The 25,942-nt window shown below is 44.1% G+C and overlaps 1 protein-coding gene across 2 annotated transcripts in view; it reads right to left on the bottom strand.

The window, feature by feature from the left end:
- Positions 1-24,465, bottom strand: part of MYO5A (myosin VA) — a 100,840-nt gene extending 76,375 nt beyond the window's left edge. For both annotated transcript variants that reach the window (XM_066559069.1, XM_066559070.1), the window contains exons 1-3: positions 24,351-24,465; positions 2,897-3,007; positions 1,661-1,832 (exon numbers count right to left, since the gene is read on the bottom strand). In XM_066559069.1, the coding sequence (XP_066415166.1) occupies positions 1,661-1,832; positions 2,897-3,007; positions 24,351-24,377 (310 nt within the window). In that variant the 5' untranslated portion in view covers positions 24,378-24,465. The remainder of the gene's footprint in view (positions 1-1,660; positions 1,833-2,896; positions 3,008-24,350) is intronic.
- Between the last annotated feature and the right edge of the window lie 1,477 nt (positions 24,466-25,942).

Genomic DNA, 25,942 nt, shown 5'->3' with positions numbered 1-25,942 from the left:
GGAGCAAAAGCAGCTGCCCCAGCTCTGCCATGCCAGGCCCTTTGGCAGACACAGGCACAGAGAGCTAAAGGAGCTCCTCCTCCCAGCCCAGGAGAAATGATAAAACCAGCCAAAAACGATAAAACCAACCACAACTACAGCTGCACTGGGGAATACTTGAAATGTACTTTTTTCATGTTTTCCCAAACATGGGAAACACAACCAACAGAAAACACATTCCTTTTGAAAGCCTCTGAAATGCTGCCTGCAAGCAGCCAGGACACAGCCCAGACAGGCCTGTGGGAGGGGGCATGGTGGTGTTAGGGGACCATGAAACTGAGACTGAAAAGCCCTTACAAGCTCAGGCCGTGAGGCTCCAGCTGCACAAAGCCTTTTCATACAAGAGCTCTGCCATGGGGGCACTTAGGAGAGAACCACAGATCATGTCTGTGTTTCATGGGGGAGCTGAGGTGGTTTCCCAGTGCTGGGACCACAATGCACCCTCAGCAGGGGCAGCCCAGAGAGGAGATACTCAAACACCCAGATACTCCAGCTGGTCTGAGCAGCCTGATCTAGCCAGACTTGTCTCAAGTAGGAAGCTTCACTGAAGACTTCCAGAGGTCTCTTCCAACCTGAATTATTCTGTGCTCTGACTGCATGACTGGATGAGATGTGGTGTGAATCATCACCCCTCCTATGGGAGTGAGGTCTGGCTGCAAGCAGGGGGTGGCAAAGTCTGATCCAGTCCCCTGTGGTCTGGTCACTGCTGAGAGCAGCACTGGAACTGATGTGCCCTGCTGAGCATCTGCAGATTAGGAGCAGCCAGAGTGAGCAAAATGTGGCAGGATGTTAATGCCTCTGTCTGTCCATCACATGTTTAACATGCTGTCTTATGGAAAAGTTATGTTAAAAGCTAGCAGTGTATTTTGACTAAACACTGAGATTTAAAAGGAACATATGCACACATAGGAAAAAAAGCCCAGAATCATCAGATCTAAATTTCAAACCTGAACTACCTCACAATGTTTATTTTTAAAACAGACTATTCAGTTGCAATTTTGCACTTATGACAAAGTGATTACTTAAGTACCTTTCCTCCATTCCGGCCATCTGAAAATACCACAGGCAATTACAAGTTTGGGTAACCTCTGCTGTGAGTTAGATGTTATTTTTAAAACCAAGATCAATTGTAACTGTGATAAGACAAGCCTGGACTCGTGAACTGTTACAAATTCACTTCTGTAGTTGCCCAGATTGGAAAACGTGAAAAAGAAGAACTGATGTCTACCAAAAGACATCAGTTGGGCAACAAATCCACAAAGAGCAAGGCCAGCTCCTGCATGTGCAGTGTGTTAGCCTCTTCCCACCCAGCCCAACCTGAGCAAGCCTACAGAGAACACCAACCACACAGGAATCCCACTGTGAAGGAAAAACTGCTGAATACACATTTTATCAACTGATTCCACTGGGGAGCTAGAGCAACACACAGTGAAGGCAATTTTCTCTGAACCTCAAAATTCTCCAGCCTGTTCATGACCACAAACAGAGTGGTTCCCCTAAGAACAGTCCAGCACCTCCTATCACTAAATGACTTTCATTTAAAGGCAACATGAACAGACAGCTTTGCCTGTCCTGCCCAGGGCAGTGTGTGCAAGGTGAGGCTGTGAAAGGCAGCACTTGCCACAGTAGGTGTAGATGAGTTTGGAGTCGATGAAGCGCACTTTGAGGTTGTGCAGGACCGCAGGCTCGTGCAGGTAGCTGAGGGCTGTCAGGTCGTTCTCACCAACCAGGATGTCAGGGTTCCTCAGGGGTGGCAGCTCCTTGGTCTTGGGGTCGAGGCTGTACTCTAGGTCCTGGAAAGCAAAAGGACACACCTCAGAGAGCTGCTGGCCAGCTTCCCTCACTCAGCTCCTCCAGCTGCTCCTCCCACCAAAACAGGCACAGGGTAAAAAAATACAATGCACGATTTCTGTTCTGTGCTGATTGGAGTTAGCAGTTCTTTCTGCAAAAATGTCATTTAAAACTTCCCAGAGGAAGTTGGGATGTTTTTTATATGTACAACAGGCAACTGTATAGAGACACTACCTTTTTAGATTGTTATTTAAGCAAACCCCATGCTTTTGCTGCCATATCTTTTTATTAAATAAACCAAAATACACTATATCATAAATCTAACCAGCTTTTTCTTATTGTTTTCCTCAAGTGGAACAGCAGGGGAAGAGGATTCCCACCAATCTATAGCCAACTTCATATACAGTAACACAACATGAGAATGTTGGCAGAACACCATGAAGAGCACAAACACTGAAAGAAACGCTGCTTAGAACTTTTTTCAGATATAAATTCATCTCTAATACAGATGTTCTAATTGCATCTGTCTCTAGATCTAAAATCACTTTATTTACATCCTATTTCCATGAAAAAAAACCAACTCAAAGACTGTGAGCTGTACATGCACATGTCATCACTTCTAAACATAGTACACAGCATCTTCTTTGTAATGCCCTTAATCCTTGCCTTTTTTATCTCTATTAATTTTCTGCTGGTTATGTTCAACTTAAAAGTCACAGTTCTTTTCCTGCAACACTGTTCTCCTAGCAACCCTGTCTCCCTGGAATAGCAAACCAGGGCTATAAGTTTAATGGCAAAAGTAGAAAAAGATGATGCAACTGAACATAACAGGCAGTGGATAAAAGCAACTGATTTTTAATTTATTTTAAAAACAAGGTAGAATTGATTTTTGTAACTAAACAGTAAAATTTATCACACAAAAAAATGCTGCAGAAAGTGAGTGGACAAAGCCAACTGCACACATCTAAATACAGATATTTTGTGACAGTAGAGCTTCCTGCAATAGAAAGGTCAGACTCTGCTTGAGAAGAAGAACTATCAGCTTACAAACAACACACAGACTTACCTTGCCCTCTTCCAGCCGAAGCTGAAGGACTTTATCTCCAGGTTTATAATCTTTGAGGAGTTCTGCTGACTTCCACACCTCCTCTGGATCAGGGATCCAAACCCTGGCATACTGCAGTACAACAACAACAGCAAATGATCTGTGAGCTTTGATTGCACTATAGTTAAATCATTGAAATAAATGACACAAAATTTTTTTTGTCTTTTTTAAATACATGTTTAACAAACAAAGCCTTAAGCAAGAGGCAAGTTAATTAGTACATCTGAGGTGAATAACTTGTTCTATTGATAAATGGCTGCACAAGCATAATTTTATTGCCCACACAAAGAGAAAAAGGCATTTTCCATGCAGAAGGTATTCTAAGATACATATTCAATGCTGAAAAATCTACAAAATTTAAAAAAAAAAAATTCGGCATTTCCAGAAAGATCAAAAACTTGGCTATCCAAAAAGATTACTTGGAGTAACTGTTTTAAGTAGGTTCTAAATGCATTTGTAGCATAATATTATAGAGCCATTTTTGTCTTCTTTTTCCCCAAAGAGAATACTTCGGCCCATCTGTGTTAATTTAGGCAAAGCTGCCTGATCAAGTGTTAAAAGCTCTTCCTTTGTAGCTACAAACATGGCTAGATTAAAATTCACTATATTCAGACTGCCAAAAGAAAAAAAAAAACTGAAAGATTTGGTTGAAAAGGCCTCCAGATAAAAGAAAAAACCCGACAACAAACCAGATTCCCATTAATGACCATTTTCATACAAACTTTATTCATAAAAGTGATCCAGTGCAAACATATTATTTGTTTTCAAAAACAGCTTGTTACTTCATATTAAAGAATCAATTAAAGATGTATGGAAAACTGGAAACCAGCTGGTCACTTACAGAGTCACATGAACATGCCAATACACACACGAGAGCACAGCTCTTGAGTAGGACAAGGAAAAGGCTGTGACATTTTTAATATGTCCAAGTTCCTGACGCAATGCTGCTATGCCTAGAGAGCACTGAGATCACACCACAGCCACACCTGGGCAAACCAAGCAGCTTCTTGGCTCTGGAGGTGCATTCATGCACCTCACTGCAAAACATTCTCAGTCCACTAACTTACTTCAAAATAACTATTTTAATAACTATATTTATCAAAGCATTTGATGGCAGAGAAAACTGCATTTGGTCATGCAGCTTCACCACCTAATCTTACACAACTTCTTTATGTATAGCTTCCTCTGCCTCAAAGAATGCTGAAGGGGTTTTTCCCCCCTTATTAACCCAGTTTTCCCACTATAGTAAATTAGAAACTGCTTGTTTCTGCTAGGCATTTTCTGAAAAACTTCATATTGCTTTTTTATTGCAAGACAGGGCATGATAAAATGTGCTGAGCAGCAGTCTGGGGAGCAGGACTGTCATATCAGGGTGTCCGCCCCATGGTGAATAGTCAGAAGGCTGAACAATTGCTTTATTAAAATAATTTATACTAAAAGTATATTTAATAATAAAAAGTATAATAAAATATAATAAAAATCACATCTATATTTATGTATCTATATTTTAAAATAAAAATTGTATATATATTTATATATAATTTGATATATTATAACTGCATTAATAAAATAATAAATATAATTATATATCGTAGATATTTCATATATTATATATAAAATTATAGTTAGATTTTATAATTAAAAGCTTATACTATATTACATTAGTATTATATACTATATTACATTAATACTCTATTAAAACTATACTCAAGAGATACTATACTAAACAAAACCCCATGACTGTTTCCAGACAGACACTTTTGAGTGACTGGCTAATCACTCAAAACAACTTTCACCTGTGTCCAATTCACAACTCACTTGGGTAAAAAACCTCCATAACACATTCCACACGTGCAAAAACGGGAGCAGTGAATAGAGATAAGAATTGTTTTCTCTTCTCCTCTCTGTGCTTCTCACTGGCACCCCAGGCAAAGCCCTTGGGAAGCTGTGCCTGCTGCTCTCAGTGCAGAGCAGCCCTGAGCCCCAGCCCAGCAGAGGGAGGCGCACCTGCCCAGCTGGGGCTGCCAGGGAGGCTCAGCTCCTGCAGCAATTCTGAATTTCAGGATGCAATTTGTCTCCCATACCTGTGATGATCCTTAGGAACACTGCACATGGGGAATGACAACAGCCCAAACCAATGGTTTTACCCCCAGCACATGGCAGCCTCCAAAGCACTGCCTTCACCCCCACAGCTCCTGCACAGCTTATGCCCACACACACAAACAAGGAGAAAGAGAATGAAAGAAAGAAATAAAAGCTCACTTTCATCATTCCCACTACACAGTATGTCATGCTCCCACACCTGGCTTCTCTCCATCATCACTGGCTGCTGCTGCCAGCCCTAAGAATCTACTTCATACACAGACAAGAAGCTTTGCTCTTGGTAGCCAATTTGTGTTTGTGAGGCTTATTTTTCCTTTGAGTTTTGTTACTTTCATATGTATTTGCCAATGTTCTCAGTGCAAAAGTGCTACATTATTATTTATATAATCTTTCCGCTTCTCCCCAGGAGATAAATGATTTGAAAAGCAGAAGATGCCCAAAACAACACTCAGTGTGTGCTGCTGCCAGTCACAGAGCACTGTAACAACAGAGGAGAGCAGCAGCAGAAGGCAGGGTTTGGGCACTTGGACAAGCTGCTTTCAGCCCTTCTGGATCCCCAATTCACAAGGCAAGGAACTTTGGGGTGAAATGAAGGTTCTGTGCTAACAAGTGTCTGTGCAATGCAAGCACAAACCCTCAGAAACTATAATAAGTCCAAAATAATTAAACAGGACTTGACAGTAGAGATGCCATATTAAAATAAAGCAGCAGGCTAAGGAACAATGTTTTCTTTCCTTTCCACTTTGTTTGAAACAAAAGACACTTTGTAAAACTTCATCAATCATAAACTCATGATTTCATATAATGGTAATTTCAAATCACAATTCCAAATCCTAAAATCAATAATTCATAAGATCCATATATTCAAACATAGCACAATACACCTGTTCTCAGAATTCTTTCATTAAAAAAAAAAAAACAAACACCACCAAAACAAAAAACTAAAAACCAAAAGCCTGTCAGAAATCAGGTAAGTTTTTTCAGTTTAACAAAAGATGCTCCAGCATCAGACTGAATGCATTCCACACTTTGACCAGGTTCCACCCCCAAGATGCAGATCTTCCCCACCCCCAATATTTCTGATAGGATATTCCTTCCAAGGAATTAACAGAAAGCAAAGTCAATGTGAAAGAGGGAAGCATTTAAATGCTGTCTAGCAGAAGGGATCAGCAGGCTGGATTCCTTTAGGCTACACTAAGAAAAGTTTCCTGACCTAAGAAAGGCAGCAGCCTGACAGACAAATGCTGATAACATGAAGCACCAAATGCTCTGTAGCAGTTTCTAACTCTGCAATCCATGGCAGGATGGAACAAGCATCTTTAATTTCTCCAGCTAAAACTGTACATTTTATACCATCTAGAGAAGGGAAAGAGAAAGCAGAAAACAGATCACCACAGAAACAGAGCACTACAGACAGCAGAACCTTCCATGACACAACCCTACAGATATTAAAGCCATCCTATGAGCACCAGGCTGCAGCTTTTCATCTCCAGCACCAGTGCCTAGCCTTAAATCCCTGCCAAAGAAAACACCTGGTAAAAGGAATGGGTGGGAGGAAAGAGAGAGATGTTCCTAATTATAAGTACTGAATCATTTCTCAACATTCTCACCTCATTAACTGAGCAGAATGTTTTGCAAAATCAGATTTTCATGCTTTTATATAATCAGTTGATACTAAAATTCCATTGCTGCCTGGCCTTTACTGGGATCCAGCCCTACAGAGGAAAACAAGGCACCAGCAATGGTGGAAACAGGACCAAGGGCCTCTCTTGGGAAATAACTTACTCTGATATCTGCTATTCATCCCTCTTTACTTACTAGCATATAAAAATAGGGTTTATGATAACATTAGAATAAGGCTAAAATAAGATAAAATTCTAGAGCCACTGATTTACAAATCAGCCTTCTAAAAAGGGAAGGAAATTCTAGTTTAAAAATGACTATGCTGTCTACAATTCTAGCACTGAAATGACAATATAAATTACAGCAAGAATCAGATGAATTTTAGTTCAATCATCCTAATTATGATCCATGAATACATTACTCTTCAAGGGAGTTCAAGGCAAATTTTGCACCACCAAAATAAAACTTCTGACAGGGGAGATACAACTATGACTTACTCCAGAAAAGACCATGAAATAAAATTTTAGATAAATAATGCTACCTTGCATGTTAGCACAACTTTACCACAAGTGTCACTTGCACTTTATATTTCAGTACTGATTTGGCTCAAATAAATGAGCTTTGCCATCCTCAAATAAATGAGCTTTGCTATCCTCAAATAAATGAGCTTTGCTATCCTCCTGCTGTGGGTATGATTGGACTGCACTGAGGTGCAGGATGGGAGAGGCTGGGGAGGACACAAAGGGCACCTCCAGGACACCTCTTAACCCCAACCAGACTGAAAGGCAGACTAAAACACAAGGGACACCAAGGAGATGTCCTGGAATTCAGAAGAGAAATAAAAAATTAAATGCATAATGACAGGACTGTTTCAGACCTCAGTTTCCTGCCTAGACTCTCTTCCAGCCTCAGCACACCAACATAAAGAAAGAGCATCTCCAAAATGCCCTGGAAGTGTGAAGTGCTGTACTTTGTTCAAGGAAGGACAAGGTGGGCAATAGTTTATGGACATCTGTAAATCAACTCAAAGAGAATTCACAGCAGAAAACAAACACAGAAGTTTTCAGGTCTTACTGGTGGGTCAGAAGGTTGGCTGGGTTACTACAACTTTACATAATAAGAAAATATAATAGAAAATCACAGTATTCTATCATACCTCGTGATTTCATCTTAGATCACATGAAGAAATCAGCAGACAAACAATTATCTATCAAATGAGACCATCTGACTCACAAAGGCTCTCTCCTGAGCTATTAACCTCTTGAAGCTCTAATTGCCATTGCTGACAGAACAGAATTAGCAATGCAAGCAGCTCAGCAGTCTCAGCAGCAGGCAAATAGTTCTGTGCTTCCATTGCACAACCACAAGCACACAAGAAGGAGATACAGCTATCTCCCCAGCTCAACAGCTCTGTGCCTAAGAGCTGGAGGAGTTCATGAAAGGAGCTACTTCCTAGAAGGAAAAAGGAAATTTCAACTCAGAGAAAGATGTCCCAAGTTTCTCAGCACGACCTACACATCCAAGGGAACTGGTATGATTTTCACTCCAGCAGGGATCATCTCTTTTTTTATTTACAGACAGCCTCAAAACCCACAGTCTTGCACATGCTAACCATGAAAAGAAATACGAGAGACATTGCCCCCCTCCCTTTCAAGAAGGACCTCGGGTCTGGGCAGGAATAAAGCAGCTCATTTATGTCTGGATCAAAGAGACACCATCAATTCTGGCAGCACTGGCTGAAGGAGCCAGTGGAACAGCAACAGCTGGTGAAAGTCAAAGCCAAATCTCACCAAAATTATTCAATGTGAACTTGCTGCTGACTGAACATGGCCACCTGGAGAGAGCAGGCTGCACTGCTAGGCTGGACAAAGAAAAGAAGAGTCTCTGCTAGGAAGGGGCAAACAGAGCACAAAGTCAAAGTTCACACTGCAGCAGTGTTGAACTGATCTTTGCAAAATACAAAGTCATTACAAAAGGATTTCTTGGGATTTCCTTGGCTGGGGTTGCTTTGGAAACACAATTTGATGCTATTAGAACAATTTCCTTTCAGCTTCATATTTTTCCCTATGCTTGGTTCACAGTGCCACCACCAAAGATAATAATACTGAGCCTAGAAATACTTGAAACAGCAAAGTTGAGTTTTTATAAGCTCTACAGAAGCAGATCAACAGCCAGGTGAGTAACAGGCAAACACAAGTCTTGACTTGACCAGTCTGGATCTCCTGCAAAGAGATCATGATCACTCACACAGGAGGAAGTCCTGTTTCTCCCACTGCTGAAACCACTCAAATTTGTGCCACCCATGCTGTGCTCCATGGGCAGTCCCAAGGACACAGTGCACTCCTGCTATCAGGGTGCTGCTGCCTGCACTCTGGAAAGTCAGACAGGACTTTACTCATCTCTCATAAGAATGCCAAGTGACTAGGGAGGATTGGAAACTAGAGCATCCCCACAAGTGGGCTGCTGTAAAACCTCTGACCAACTCACCTTAATTCTTCTTAGGGCCAGAGGGAAATGGAATCATTAATTTTGAAAAAAAAAAAAAAAACCAAAACAAACCAACAAATAGAAATTATAGTTTTCTTAAAGGCAGTAGCACTCTTTGGGCACGGAGCACATTTTCTGTCTTGTTGCTCAGCAAGAGCTATTCACAAACCTCTTGTAGAGTTTAAGGCCAGAATTAATTTGCAAAGAAATTTATATCATGATATACAGTACGGGAAATATAAGTGACAATTAGTATTAATGTTTTATCTGAACAACAATCCCTCATAGTTAGCTGACCTCACAGGAAGACCAAAAGCCCTGTGCTATTCTGTCTGATGGGAATGCCCTGACCAGCCACAAGCAGAGCTCCCAAATCCAGAGGAATCCAGGGGACAGCAGTGACCAGGCTCTGAGCTACCCCCCAGGATATCAGGATATCACACTATGAGTTTGCAAACCACTGATACTGGTCTGCAAGCCTGGCTCACAGGTAAGGCACTGCAGCCCTCACCATGCACAAGGAAACTCTTGGAATCACAATGGGAAACAATCTGTTGTACTTGAGAACTTCATCTACCCTGTAAATATCCCCTACAATTGAATCAGAAGGCTATAAAAGCCCCCACCCCCCCCTTTCTTTCCTTCCTTTAAGCATTTTTACAAAGTATTCTTTGTATCTGGGGCCTGGGGGCTCGCAGCAACAAAAGCCACTTGTCCTTTGCCAAACACGCCCTGACTGTACAAGGTACAAGCAAAAACTGTCAGCATCCCACACAGATCCACTGCAGCACAGTCTCTGCATCATCTGCCACTGGAGACACATTGATTTACATGGCTGAAACCTTACCTTCCTTCAAAATGATGCAAAAAAAGCTAAATCCCAAATATAGGATATCTACGTACACTGAAATTCGGAGAAAATTACCACCCTGCTAATCTACACCTTGGGCCTGACATCAAGGCCAAAAAACACAGTTTTACTTAAATCACCAAATCTATCAAAGAAGAGTTCTCTGTTCCAAGGTTGTAACTGGTGCAATGGTCCTACAAAACATTTTTAAGGAGTTAAAACACATGAAATGTTTAAAAGTTCAGCATTTTCTACACCTTTAAGAACACAGCTTTCTACATTTTATGTAGAATTACTTGACTGTCTCTTCAAAATGTCGTACAGAGGGAGACAGATGTGGCCTGTAACCAGCTGTTACTAACCCAAACAATACTTCAGCTATCAAAATGCTGCCCATTCAGCCCCCTAAGGTGGTGCATGCAGGAGCAGCTCTGGTCAGCTGCCCTGTCACAGGCTCCAGCCCCCCTCAGCCAGGGGCCACAGCTGCACCTTGCACCCTGTCCCTACTGCAGGTGTGATGCCAGCAGCTGGAACCCAGAGATGGGAACCCCTGCAGCCCTGCCTGGGTGCACCTGGGTTTACCCACATGGTGCTTCTGAGAGGGCTTGATCAGGGCTCTAGGATCAACCACCGAGAAAAAGGACATTTCACAAAGAGAACTGGCCAGGCTGCTAGAAGAGAAGCACAGCTACATCCTTCCCATCCTTCCCTGTGTCCCTGCCACTCCCACCGGCCCACATGGGATAGCTCAGTGATGCTCCTGCACCTCTGCCCTGAGGCTCCCCACCTGCCCAGCAGCTCCATTCTCCACCAGTCATCAGCAAATAACTCACCACAAACCCTCAGTGAAACAGCAGCACTCTTATCTTGCTCCATGCAGATGCTGTTCTCATTTAATTCAGTATGTTTCTCAAAAACCAAAAAAGCTCATTTAAAGTAAACCAGGCTTAAAGATACACATTCACAGAAACAGCAGCGCTGAAGGAAATTTTGTGCTTGAAAGAGTTTTGATTTCTAGACCTGTCAAAGGAACAAATGCAGCTCTGAAGAATCTCCAGAAAATACGGCACTAACAGTGAGATCAAACCCAGCAATCATCTGGGCACTGCTTGAGACATAAAACAGCTGAAAAACCACAATAAGAGCTGCAAAAACATGAAGCAGAAGTGTGACACCTACTACTTCAGACCGAGAGACAGGAAAATATTCAGACTCATGTAAAATTTCATTTGGGGTCATACCCACACAGAGAAGCAAATGCTGTATTGCATTTTGATCCATACCACCAGAACGGAGGCCAACAAGGAATTATATGCTAGTGATTTCAAAAATAAGTTAATTATAAGTCTGCCTTAAAACTCACAATTCCTCCAACCTGAAAAACATGTTACAAGAATTGTACAAGAGTGGCCACAAGAAATTTAAGGGCAAATGAAACAACTGCAGTTAGCCTGACTATTCAGCTAATGAGACTTGTTGCACTGAAGAAACCTCAGTAGGGAAAGGATGTATGATTTCATGTTTATGTGCTTACAGTGATTGCTGCTCCAATTTAAAAACTTTAAAATAGCCTACACCTAAGAACACAAAAAGATACTGAACACAATTAACTGCATGGGTGTCTAAACTTAAGATTCAATAACACAAACATTGTAAGGGCAAATAAAACAAGTGGCTGCAGGATTTTGTTTCAACATCAAGATGATGCAAGCCATAATAAAGACTTGACAGCATAAATGCAGAAACAGACATAACTTTCAAATTCAGCCCAGACTGAATATGTTCCTTCTGTGTTTTTCATGCTGATGTCACACAATGAAATGCTGATTTCACTTTGTCAAGTTCTCAGATGGACTGAAGACCTTCCGGAAGCTTTCTACAATTATTTCCCTGGAGTTTCTAGAAACCTCAGGAGGCAGAATCCCTGAGTCACTGCTCCCAGGCAGCCCCAGGGGCTGCCTGCAGCTCCTGCTTCTCACACACAGGAGCCAACTCCCCTCCCTGCCCCTGCCCCAGCACAGAGCCTTCTGCAGCCCTGCCAGGGCTTTATCTGGGGTATCCAGAACTTCCTTATGCAGGATGGGATAATAAAAGGCTGTGTTGATCAGACAGATGCACTGCACCGTGCCACAGCACTGGAGTACCAAAAACTGACTGAGAAAGAAGCAGTGGGGCCATAACTGCTCACCTAGGTCACAGAGATGAAATAAGGCCATGTTTTCTGCTATCTGTAAAACAGCTGGAGCATGGACAATTGCTGACTTAACTGTGAAAGTTTAAATTTAAAAGTTAAAAATTAAAAGAAATAGATATGAGAGTAGATTAAGGCAGTACTTTTCTGAGTGTCTTTCTGTAAAGTTGAGCTCAAGTCCAAAAGCATCATCTTGTTTTTACTTAATCCTAGCCCCCCAAAAAGCCACATTTGAAGTAAAACACCAAACTGAGGTTTTAAAAGGCAAAGATTAACTTAGCATTTTTTGTTAGGCCAACACAGAAGCCCCAGCTGAGATGCAGGTGCATCATTAAAACTAGTTCTCCTTGAATAACTCAAGCTAAGTCAGTAAAAGCTCTGTTTTACCCAGCTAACCCAGAGTGCAGCTGCCACCCAGACACCTTTCTGCCCTACTACAGCAGCAAACTGACACCAGTGAAGCACATCTAATGGAGCCACATTTAGTGCCACCAGTTTTTCATGGGAAATTAACAGTAATTACAGCAAGTCCCCACACAAGGAAACCAGAGAGGCCTGATATGAGTGACCTGGCGAGCTCAAACCCAAAACCAGCGAGCAGAGCCAAACCTCCCCAAGAGCTGCCCCTCCTCCACAACATCTGGGGGAAGCTGTGGAAGCAGAACTGGGGTCAGTGGCCACAGAGCTGCTCTCCAAACCCCCCAGCAAGAGCAGCAGCCATTCCTGTCACCCTGCCCTCACCAGCCCCTTGGGCACAAGGAGCAGGGGCTGCGCTGGCTGTGAGCACCTGAGCCAGCAGGATGGGTATGGGAAACACCTCTGTGCTGCACAGGGGGGACACTGCACCCTGTCACACCAGCTGAAGCCAACTTTCAAGCATACACCACATTTATATTCCACTGCTTTTCTCTACAAGTGTTCTCTCTTTGATTGTTAGCAAAAAGTTCACATCAGCTTTACATTTCTGATATGTGAGACTGTCACAGGGACAAGGAGCATTCACACATGAAATTCTAACAACTTCTGCAATTGCTTCTCCTCTTGCAAGCTTTTTTTCTAAGTGAGACCATCTCCTAAACAATTAATTTAATGACTGGCATGTTTGAAATAGTCATGTATGTATCTCCAAGATCCTAAGTCCAAACTCAACTCAAATCCTTATTAATAAACTCTTATACTGCAATACTATGATACTAGTCAGCACTTACATGCAGCTATACAGACCTATAAGCCTATGTGAAAACCAAGAAAACAATTGAACATATTCTACTTACTTTAACATACATATAGTCTAAAACTTCTATTTCCATCCCATATCTCCTGCAACAGACATTCCCAGCACTTTCAGAGGCAGCTGCTGTTTCCTTTCCCGGCAAAACAGGCTCAATCTCCATGGAACACATTTCCATCTCTCTTGTGTTGGTGCACACTAACTCATAAAGCAACTAGGGAATCTCTCTCTGGTTTCCTCAGCAAAACAACTGAGGTCATCTGCTTTAAAGATACTTATGAATAACCCATGGAGTCTGCAGAGAGTAACGTGTGACAAGCCATGTTGGGGCAATGAATTCCCTCATTGTTAGACTGCCTCATAGTATTTTTAGGCTATTTCTCCAGCTCTACAAAGCTCAAGAGTGTCCTCCTGTAAACCACAAAGCAGTTGCAAAACTCTCTTGTCTTGTGATCATCAAATGGAAGAACTCAAGGACACCACTGGTAATTGGAGCAAGAGTTTATGATTTTCATAGCCATGGGTATGCACATCATTCAAATGAGAAGTCCCTGTTTTTCCATCTTTAGGACTGCCAAACTAGAAACATGCAGTTTACATCTACCCATAGAGCACCTTGGAAAACAACATGACAGATCACATGCCAAACTTACCCTGTGGCAGCTGCTACACAGAATGAGAGCCCTTCAAAGCAATGCTGCTTCAGCCCTTACATTTGATCTCAAAGCCAGGGCTCTCATCAGGCCACAGAGTAGCAGGATGGAAGAGTCTGCTCTCAGCCCTCCCCACTGCCTCCTGAGAGCGAAACAACCCCAGCAAGCCACATCTGCTAATGGCCAGGGGCAATGAGCATCACCCTAACAGCCTTACCTACCTGCAGCCACACCTCAAGCAGGGCTAAAAGGAAAAATTGGAGGCTTCATGAGCAGTGAGGGAAATGCAACAGCTTTCAAGATGCTCAGAAAGTAGCCACAACTTTCACCAAATGGCATGGAGCTGACAGACACAAAAACACAGCTGCATCCTGCATTTCTGAGTGACTCTTCTCCAGTTTAATCTTTAAAATGCTCCCTCAAACCATTCATGATCACAGGGACCTTTAATTCATCTTTGTTTTTTGGTATTATGTTTGTCCCTTCTTTTCCTTCAACATTCCAAGAAGCTTTACCCCAGCCTCAAGTACCTCCATAGCATTACTATTATTCAGGGAAAGATCTTGCTATTGTTCCTGGCTAACAGGCCAAAGAAACTAAATCCATGCCACTGAGGAGGACAGAATGTGTAAAACACAAGATCTCTTCTTCTGTAAGTAATCCCTTTGCACCTTCTTCAAAATTTACATTAAAATTTGCAGATGCTCACATTAAAAGTTGGGTCAATATCTGCAATCCACAGACACTCAGCTGAAGTCTTTAAACTTCATTAGGAGTGCCTAATGTTTCCTGTGCTTACATTGGAGCTCCTAAATATCCACAATTCAGCAAGGAAGGCACTCTCTAATGTAACCACACTAACTACTTAGCCTCTTAAAAAAAAAAGAAAACCAAAATGAAACAAAATTAAAAAACCCAACCAAAGAAATAAATGAAAAAAAAAATTAAAAATGCCCAAAACAACAACAAAAAACCTCACACTGAACCCACACAAATGGTTTAACAGCATTGACTACTTCTTTATATTTCATTTGTATATAAACAGACTGACAGACAGAAACAAACAACTAAATACTGCAACTAGCTGCAAAGCAACTAGGAAGCAAAGCAGCTGTACTGTGACAGAAAAGGCCCAGGTTATGACCTGGATGTCCAGGAAGATCCCAAAATCACCAAGATCATCAGCTTGATAACTCTGTGGTTTTCATGTTTGTGCAGTGCTGGGCAGTCCAGCTGAACCATCTCACACATCTCACATTTGGCTGGAGCACATTGCAAACACAGACTGTGCTAAAAGATGAGTGGCACCATAAGATGGCAGGGTCCTAAATGTGGAGGTTTCTGCTGAAAATACACTCTGGTTATTAAACATTAAACCTGGGCTTTAAGCAGACAGGTCCTAACTCATTGCAGTGCTGCATACACTGAGCTTTCCTCAGAGAACTGGACAAGAGACATCCCCAGGATGCTTTAGTTTGTTTTCCTGCACAAATCATTACTAACAGCTGTAGGACAGCAAAGTTATTTCCCTGCCATAAGAAGAAATAAAGGGCTTGATCTTTCAGGTTAATGTGCTCGATTTCAAAGCATAAAATTAAGGAATGTGTGATTACTCACACAGGATAAAGAGAAATCTTTGCAGTATCAGCCTCAAGCAAAGCCAGGGTTAAGCAAAGCCAAGAACAGAGAACAAGGAGACAATGATGCAGTCCTGGGCAAAGGGTGTAGCACTGCTCTCTGCCAGGAGTCACCAAACCTTGCCACTAGTGTTGGCAAACAGGGCCTTAAACCCAATCACACAACTCCAGCTTCAAAGTAAAGCCAGCAAAAGGGAAAAATTACTGTACAAAGAGCCAGTGAATTCATAACACTTTGAACTTTCTGTCCCCCACGACTTTTAGATAACAGGTTTAATTGCACACCTTGTGCATTCCCACTTAGTTAAAAGTTTGATGCCAATTTGAGCCAGCCAAACTCTTAGAAACATCATCCCTGTCCTAGCATATCTTGAGTGGGGTTATAGTCCATGGAAATAAGCAGAAAGACGCAGTTTGATGAAAATGTGAATGTCACAGACACGATGCAAATTTCCAAGAACCATGGGTTTATTTCTGACCATAACACCACGTTTTCCTGCAACAACAACCACCTATTATTATGGACACAGATAGGCAGCTCTTTCTTGCTATTTCAGAAGCAGAAGGTCCATTCTGCTGCTCCAGCTCACTGGAGTAGGCTGCTAATGAAGCATCAGGAACAACAGCCCTGCCCAAACGCTGCTCCTTGGCCCTGGGCCCAAACCCTGCCCAAATCCTGACTGCCAGAGTCAAGCACCACACACACAGCAGGAAACACTGCTCCACTACAGTGAGCACAGCATCAGCTCAGACACGACCTCTGCACCTTCCAGCACGGGAAAGAAAACCCAGCCAGGCACAGGACCTCAGACTCTGCTCATGCCCAACTTCACACACAGCAGGGTGAGGTGGTTCAAAACAAACCCTGACTCACTTTTATCAGAGCAGCTCTTGCTGCTGGACAGCACAAAGCAAAACTGGGTCCATCACCTCCCCTCTAGCCAAGCCACACCAGCAACACCTGTGCATGTGCTCATACAGACATGCAGCTGTCAAAGACCCCAGGAATACAAGCAAAACTTCAGTAATTACATATTTCCTTTGTGTATTGTGGTATTTTTGGGGTCCCCCACAGCAGGAAGGAAATTATTATGCTGACTCCATGTTCTCAGAAGACTAATATATTATTTTATGATACTACAGTATATTAAAGAATGGTATCCTAAACTATACTAAAGAATAGAGAAAGCATCCTTACAGAAGGCTAAAAGATAATAATGAAAAACTCCTTTCAGAGTCCAACACAGCTGGACCGTGATTGTTTATCCAACAGGTGGTTGTTTGATTAGTTTCATGTGAATTGTTTTAAATTAATCACCAATCTCCAAACCACATTCCAAAGCAGCAAAACACAGGAAAAGCAAATGAGATAATATTGTTTTCCTTTTTCTCTGAGGCTTCTCAGCTTCCCAGGAGAGAAACCTTGGGCAAAGAGGATTTCTCAGAAAATATGATGGTGACAGTGTATAATTTGTGCGGTCAAGGAATGAACCCCAGATTCAATGAGTGTGTATAAATTACTGCATGAATACAATAAATACATTAATGTGTATAAATATCTATAGGGTGTTGTCCTCTCATTGCAGGGTTCCATGCTGTTGTCTCCTTATCACAAAAGCTTCATACCTTCTTGGTGTTTCTCATGAGCAGCTCCTCAGAGCACTGACTCTTTCTTCTTCACAAAGCACCCAACAGACTCCAGTTCCCTTTTCAACCAACTCCCACTCTTTTATAGCATCTTCTTCTCCTCACTGGTTACAGCTGTGGTCTGTTAGAGTCAGGCCTGTTCCTAATCTTTGATATTTGGCCCAGCTGCAACTGTTTAGGGGTGAGATTCCTTTCTACACTATCTTTATTTTCTTATATTCTATCCCCCTACACAAGGGGAGGTGCCAAGAGGATGAACCAGGCTCTTCTCAGTGGTGCTGAGCACTACAACAAGAGCCAGCAGGAAGGAACTGATGCTCAGAAGCTCCAAGCTAATATGAGGAAGGACTTCTTTAGTGGGCAGTGGCTGAGCACTGGAACACACAGAGAGGGTGTGGATCTCCCTCACTCCACATATTCAGAAGCACTGGGACACAATCTGGAGCCCTGTGCTCTGGGATGACCCACTGTGACCCATTCTGTCATTGTGAGTGTCCCTACAGGCCATCCCAAGCTCCTGGAGGTGTGCACAGCCCCAGGGCAGGACTGCCAGCTGCACACTGCCTTCTCTCACAGCACAAACCACCACTGCTAAACCTCACTGGCACTTCTTGCTTTTTAAAAAATCCTACTAAAAATAGGCTGCCCAGAAACTGCAGCCATGTGATACTGGACATTTGTGTGACTTCCTCCAATTCAGCTGGCTCAATAAGCACATTTCAATAACAAAAATGCTTGCTTTTCAAGACAGATTAGGCAATAAGTCACATAAAGACAAACTACATTGTTATTAGGACACATGGAGAGAATTAAACTTCCAAAGGCCCCACAAGCAAACCCTAAGAGTTGGGTACATCTGTACATCTCTTACAACCCAACCTGGAGCTCTCTGTCTCAACCAAAGATAATCATGGTGGTCATTACACACATTTTCTGATAAAGCAGGAGCTTGGCAGCACTTTATCTGATCATTTATTTATCTAAAAGATAAGAGCAATCCATTCCTTAACCCATGTGGTACATGCTATAAAATCCCTGCAGTAGAAACAGACCAGTGGCAGCTCCATATACAGACATTATTGCTGGTGACAGACTGGGGGGGATCCCACATAATCCACTAATATCACCAAGTAAATGTTTTAACATGATACTCAAAGAACTGTAGAAATAAGACCAATTATTATAAATGGGACCTTTACATGTAACAAAGAACTCAACTTTCAAGATTAGGTCTACAGAAAAAAAAAAAAAAGAGCATTTTAAAATATAAATCTATTTATAGATTAATAAATCCCCAAAAGTAGCTCCAAACAATGCTGCAGTGTTCCATTAGGCACCCTCCCAGAAGCTGTTGTGGGCTCTCAGCTCGGTGTCTCTGGCCCCATCTCCTCCCCCAGACAAGCTCAGCAGCCAGGGGAGCAGCTCTGGGGCAGAGGGGGCTCCAGCTCAAACCATGGCCTGCCTTGCTCCCCAGACCTCACATTTTATTTCTCCAAGAGATTGCTGACACCTCACAGAGTGCTGTTGGAAAGCTGAGAGCTTTCTCAGTTCCTTCAGCTGCTGTGGCTGACATGTGGCTACAGAGAAATGGCTTTTTTACAAAAACATAATAAAATGTCAAGGGTAGGTTAAACCAAGTGTTGTTGGACTGTTGGGTAATTAAATGCTCAGCACCTTTAGTCTAAAGGCAATAGGAATAAAATGGGTGCACAGCACTGTGACTTGTCACTAGAGCTGCCACTGTGTTTATCCCAGGGACACAGCAGGTCCCCAGGCAGGAAGAACTGAAATATTCCCTGTTCTGCTGTGCTGGGTTCTAGGAAGAGGCAGAGTGCAGTTATAAAGTATCCTGTGAAGGCTCCCTGTCCTGGGGGTGCAATGCCTTGGCAGTTCAGGTTTGGTTCAAGGTTTGGTTCTCTCTGCCCTGATCCATGCAGCTCCAGGCAGGGCAGGAGCCCCAGCTGTGCCCCAGGACTGCCACCCTGCACTGGTGGGCACCAGCACCCTGCAGGGACCCAGCTGTCACCTTCTGAGACACAGGGTTACTGCCCAGGGCTCACACAACACTCAGATCACAGTTCTGCTGGGAATTGTGGAACACGTAGAAGTTTTCCTAAGGATATTCTCTGATTCAAGCCTTATCAACAGGAAAGGAGATTTAATCTGTGAAAGAGAAGCAGCTAACAAGCTCTAAGTGATGTCCAGGTGTTTGAAAGACAAAGTACTTGTTATTTTGTTATTATACTTACTAATTTATTAGTTATTATACTTACTTGTTATTATACTTACTAATTTAACAAGAATTGCCTTGTTAAGGTTTGGGGCTGGACCTGCTCCAATGATCTCAGGCCTACTGGGAGGTTACAAAGCTTGGGAAAAGGATTCTCTTCGACAGAATGCAGAATTTAGGAGCCACAAGGACACGTGACAGAACCCCCAGAAAAGGAAGAAACTGATAGAGGCCACCCAAGCAACTGTGCTGAATCAGTTCAGGCTGGGTAAAAGGTAACTCCAGCAGGGGCAGATCCTGACCACGGGCACACAGCACCAAAACAAGAAATCAATCACCAACCCAAAAGGAGAGAGACTGAGCATGCAAGACTTAGCATGAGAACCAAGAGAATCATTCACCAACAGGAGACAGAATACTAATTAATAAGGGAACTAGGTAACTTGTAGCCAATGAACATTAGTGCCTTTGTTTGCTAAACTGTGTAACTAGTGAGAAGTTTTGGCACTTTGTGGATTTGCCACCCAGCAGCCCTTTCTAAGCAGAACTGTAGCTGTATTTGACTTATTTAAAGTCAAATATCTCAACTCCTCCGTGGATTGGCCTCTTCCACACTGGGTGAAAGAATCTACTTTAAAACAAGCCTGCACAGCAATATACAGGACTACATAATTAAAGCAGCTCTTTTTTAAATCCCACTAAGAGGTAGAGAAATTTTGAAATAGTTCCATTTTCCCTCCCATGCTCAGGTTGGTTTTTGCTGCATTTCCCTCCCCATGTAGCACTAACATGCCCAAGCAGAGCCACTCCTTGGTCAGAATCTCCTGTTTGCCATTTTTGTTTGCAAGCAGCCAGCACAGGCAAAGGAGAAGACCAAGCATTGCAATATCCCTGCCTTCACCCCCAGAGCAGCTGCAGCCACGGGAAACCAAGAAAGGGCCACTTGCAAGGCTGGGGACAGCACAAGCAGCTTTTGTTCTATGCAGCTTCCTCTGACACTTCCCTAACTCAATTTATTGCTCATAAACCCTCAAACTGAACCATTTCAAGGTCAGCTACTGAGACCAGCTTGCCCAGGCCATGCTCTCCAGTGAAAACTGTTTACTGAGTCCTCTGTGTTCAAAGGAACATTTCACTCACTAACACTGAAATTGGATCAGGCCCTATGCTAGGACCAAGCTAGCTGGAGCCAGCTCCCCCTCATCTCAAAGATAATGGAAAGGGAGGAGCACATTGGTAGCAGCAAGAATGAAAATAAATGAATCTCTGACTGAATGGATAAATAAATAAATCAGTGCACTGTACACAGCCATACAAAAGAGAACCAGAAATCCCGAGAGGGCAAAGCAGCACGCTCTAGGAAAACACAGCATGAAAGAGAAACAACTCAAACCCAGGGAAAAATAGATGGAAACAGAGAAAAAAATGTCACCTCTTCACTCTGATGTTAAAAGAGGCAGCACGAACACAGTGTCTGATCTGTTTTGTTGGTTTCTGTGTCCAGGCGAGAAGAGCATGTGTTGGGGCTTGGTTTCACACCCCTGAAACTCACAGAGGTGACTTGAAACACAAAACATTTCAGCAGATGAGTTCCAATTCTAGGCAGAGCATTCTCCCTTGTTCTTAATTTCCACAGAAATCAAATTACACTTAACAAAAGCCAGTACATGGCCTAGATTGTCCCTACCCATTTTTATGGGTCAGCAGAGGCAGGTATATATCTGCTGTTGGTCAACAGCTCCTGAAATGCTGAAATGGATCAGTGACATCCAAGCATTGCTCAGTGGGGCTACAATGATCCAGGAACCACACCAAGGTTCTCCTAAGTCTGTTTGCACAGTCAAAGAACCAAAACTTCCAGAAATGAACTTACAGCAAGACCACCAACCTGCCAGAGGCATATATCCAACAGGACAAGGCTCAAAAGCACAATGTTTTCAGTAAGAATGCCTGAGATGTGGAACTGATTGAAGCTGCTTCACCCCAAAACTAAAGCTAATGCCCTCAAGCACAGTCTGAATTTGCAGAGTCACTGGGCACAGGAATACAAAGCCTCATGGTTTGGGCTCACTGCTCACAACTAGTTTGTGTGCACTTGAACCAGTCCTTAACTTAAATCCAAATTTCTAGATTAACTACAACCACGTCCAACTCCAAGGCTGGCTATATGGCCACCAAATTTAGAAACACATCTGGATGAATCAAGCAGTAGGGCTCTCACAGGAGTGGCATGACTTCCACAAAAAAAAAATCTGTATTGCTGGTTTCTAACACCAAAGAAAAAATAGCTTGGAAAAATAAGAGTTCCTTTCAGCTATTTCAATATGTGGTTGGGAGAGTGGGTGCTAGCTTTATGTTGGTAGGCAAAGAACCCAAATTTGAAGGATAACATACTGGCAAACTGGACACACTGGGGCATATGGCAGAGAGCCCCACTTCCACCACTCACAGCTGGAAATAAATCTGTTCTGCCATTCTCAGACAGCACCTGAAGAAATGCTGACAACTTCTTTGCAACACTGCTCATCCAGTCATTAACATAACTTCACCAACCATTGCTCCAAGTTACACCAACACAGGCACCTGAAAAACACAGGCAGCTTGGGCTGGGGGAGAGGGTAAGAGAGCTGCTCTTGCTCCAGGGCACACAGCAGCAATGATGGGCTGAAAATTCATCCCCGACCCTGCCTGCCTGCAAAATATCTATGCCAACACCATACAATAAGAGCTGATACTTCACTGGAAGCTCTGGTACTTTAAGCAGCTGCCCTGAATGACAATCTCTGCTTAGCAGTTAAAAAAGATGTGAAACTCATTCTCTCTATGCCTCTGTATGTCTCTAAAGAGGACAAGAACAGCCTGTGGTGTGAGGGAAGCACAGACACAATCTCACTGGCCTTCATCACCCAGCAAGTCCCTCCTGCAGGATCATCCCTGCACTTGTCTCACTTTGTGTTTGCTCTTTTTTCCTCAGCATGCTTGGACCTTAAATCCATTATTTATGATACCTAATCAAGGATGAGACACTGAATGCTGCTCAAGCAGCATGCTGCCATTACTTGAGGAAGGAGCCAGCAGAGAGGCAAGACAGCAGAGTCTCTCCTGAGCAGGCTTCCTACCCTGGCCTGCCCATCTCTGAGCCAGGCCCTCCTCAGGAATTACAAGGGGACATGAGCTTTCCACTGCAACACAGCTCCAGGACAACACCACACCCGCATTTTTTGGAGCAGTTTCTGACCAAAGGATTCAACCACTCGGTGAAGAGAATTCAAGGTCAGACAAAGTTGGAAATTAAATTTAAAAAAAGAAAAAAAACCAGCAAGAGTAGTCTGATCCACACTTTATGAGACATTTTAATTCCATAAGAAGAACATCAACAGAGAGGGAGAAATCAAAACCACATTTCTAAAATAACTCCTTACACAGAGAAGGTCTGTTGGGGGCCTGGAAACAACTCTGCAGTACAACTGCTCTCTTGACCAGAGTGGTAAATTTCGTCCCTTTGGGATAGTTCAAAGAGGTATTCTTGTATGAGACACAAAACACCCAGGTGTGCCATACCATTAATGCAGTCAGTATTCTTTTGGGGGTGCAGGCATGCACCTCACCTCTGACATTCAGTGTCTCCCACACAAATATACTCTCAGACACAGACAAGCAGGCCCTGTGAAGGGACTGTCCAGTTTGGTTTGTCCTGATGCAGCCACTGTGCTGTCCCACCACCCCTGAGTGGGAGGACTACAAACACGGTGACTTATCCATGCCAAAACAAAAGGTCTGTTTCCTTTCCTTCCCTGCACAGTGCTAGACTGGGGACAATTCTGGAGCATTTCCCTAAGTGGCTCAAGGATGGAGATGGAGTGGCCTTCCTACCAACACTCTGTGCAAGCCTTTCGAAAGTAGTATCTGGAGTTTGCCATGCTGTACTGCCCTGCTCAATTCCAGTGACCTCTGTCATCCCTTCTGCCCTTAAAGACCTGTTGTCTGTCATTTCTTTCAAATTTATGCACTAGCTCAAGGCAGAGCAATGAAAACAATGCATTGCTAGGGGTGAAAACAACCATTTCCACATCTCAATTTGCAGGCTTTGCCATCAAGATGCGCAGGACAGTAACTGTTTCCAGGCAGAAGCCGATAAGATACTAACGCACAACACCAAAAAGATTAGAAAAACGTCTGATTAAAGAGCATATGAGAGTCACGCTGCGCATCACTGCTGACTGCAGGGCTTCTGAACGACTGCCAGAAGAGCATAATCCAAAGGTGCAGTGTCACCAAAAAGCGTAGCTGAACAGCAAAGCCGTAGAATGTGGTAGAAGCCGTTTTTCCTCAAGGAGCGGCACGGTGCTCCCGAAGGCGATAACCGAGCCGCCGCACCGCGCTGCATCCCCGCCGCTGCCGGAGCGCGGAGCCGGGCAGAGCAGGGCAGGGCATGGCACGGCTCGGCACGGCTCGGCTCGGCGCGGCTCGGCATGGCACGGCTCGGCTCGGCGCGGCTCATCACGGCTCGGCACGGCGCTCCCCGCGGGCCCGGGGCGCCGAGCCCTCCCCATGGCGGGGCCGGCACCCAGCGGCGTTGTGGAGCGGCCCCCGCGCCCCCGGGATGCGGCCCTGCCGGGACCGGGAATGGCAGCGCCGGGAATGGCAGCGTATCCCGGCCCCCGTATCCCGGGCCCCCGCCGCTCCGCCGGGCCGCGCTGCCCCCGGCGCGCCCGCCCCGCGGCCCCGCCGCCCCCGCAGCCCCGGCCCCGCCGCCGCCCTACCTTCGTGTAGAGCTCGGAGGCTGCCATGGCGCAGGGCGCGGGCGGGCGGCCCCTCTGCGGCAGCCCGGCGGCGGGAGGCGGAGGCGGGCGGGAGGAGGAGGAGGAGGAGGAGGAGGATGCTCAGGCGGCGGCCCGCGCCATGTTGCTGCTACCTGGCGGGCTCTGAGCATTGTGGGAGCGGCGGCGGCGGCGGGCAGGGCGCGGGGCGGGCGATGCCTCCCACCGGCGGGCGGGACGCGGCCCCGGCCGAGCGGGGACTGCCGCGCCCGGAGCCCCGCGGGATCGGGCAGTGGGGCTGCGCCCCCCGCTCCGTGCCAGAACCGGTATTCCTCCTCTCCCTTAGCATCCTTTTATTTTAAAAATCATTTTATTCTTTCTCTCCTACACTGAACAAATTACTCGTTATGTCGTCAGGGATATTTATAATTTCCTGCTTGAGGCGCGGAGGAGGCTCCGCACCGCGGGCAGCACCAGGCGCAGGGAACCGTCCGGTCCCTTCCTTTCACGGGCACCGATTCTAATCCCATCCTTCAAATTGTTTACAATCTCCTTCAGCTGGATTGCATTTCTCATTCAAACCGTTACTGAAGGCACTGAAGGGAAATGGGCCCAAACCAGTTCCTTCAATAATTAAGTCCATTCTCACCAGGACATGGAGGTACACATCTTTGAGAAGTTTAACATCGATGTCAAATGGGAATGAAACCCAACTCCTTTATGATTTGTTAATGACTGTTTTGTACAGCTCAGGTTATGCCAAGGGTTCTTTTGACAGCAGAACTGAAGCTATTCTCTCTGTTTTCGTTTTCCACCTTGGAAATGCATCCTATTAGTCCAAGTGGTCCAAAATACAAAACAAGTTTGAGATAGGTAAGTTTGCCACACTCTCCACCAAAGTGCTTGTGCCTATTTATCCTCTCTCAGAATTCAGCTGTTCAGCTAAAAGCTGTGTATTGGGTGGGTAGTATCTGCACTGCCCCTGACACTCCCAACTACCAAAGAAACAGACAAACCTGTTTACAGAGAAACTGAACCATGAAAGCAATGGGTCAGAAATCACTCATCAATTTAGTAACAGAGAGAAAACACTATTCTGACTCTCAAAACAAACACTCCCAATAAATGCTTAGCTGGACTTTATTGCTGCTATCTAAAAAGCGCATGGAGAAAGTAGCAAGCACAAATAGGAAACAGCCAAGATGGAAATATGTAGCTTACCCAGAGTTGTTTGCACTAGGTGCAGATATATGGCCTTCACAGCTAGGAAATGAAGGTTAGTAAACTCAAAATAGAGATTAAAAAACCATCTGATTCTGCTGGAAGAGTTTAAAATAATGTAAACAAAATTTAAAAAATACATTCCTTCCCATGTTCTGCCAGAATGTCCAGGCTTATCAATCACGATTGCTGCTGCTGTCCCACAGCCAGAGGCTCACTCCAGAACTGGACATTCACTCTCAGTGCTATAAAAAGCCCAAAAGGGTTCCTGGGGGCTGCTGTCCAGGTCGGGGATGAGGTTTTGCTAAACAGTTTTCATTGCTGCTCTTCATCCCTCTGCCAAGGCAAACCAGAGAGATCTATACTAAAGCTAC

The sequence above is a fragment of the Molothrus aeneus genome, chromosome 13 (assembly GCF_037042795.1).
Source record: "Molothrus aeneus isolate 106 chromosome 13, BPBGC_Maene_1.0, whole genome shotgun sequence".
Lineage (NCBI taxonomy): Eukaryota > Metazoa > Chordata > Aves > Passeriformes > Icteridae > Molothrus > Molothrus aeneus.
Note: the sequence above shows the minus strand (reverse complement) of the source record. Positions and strands in the feature narration are given on the sequence as shown.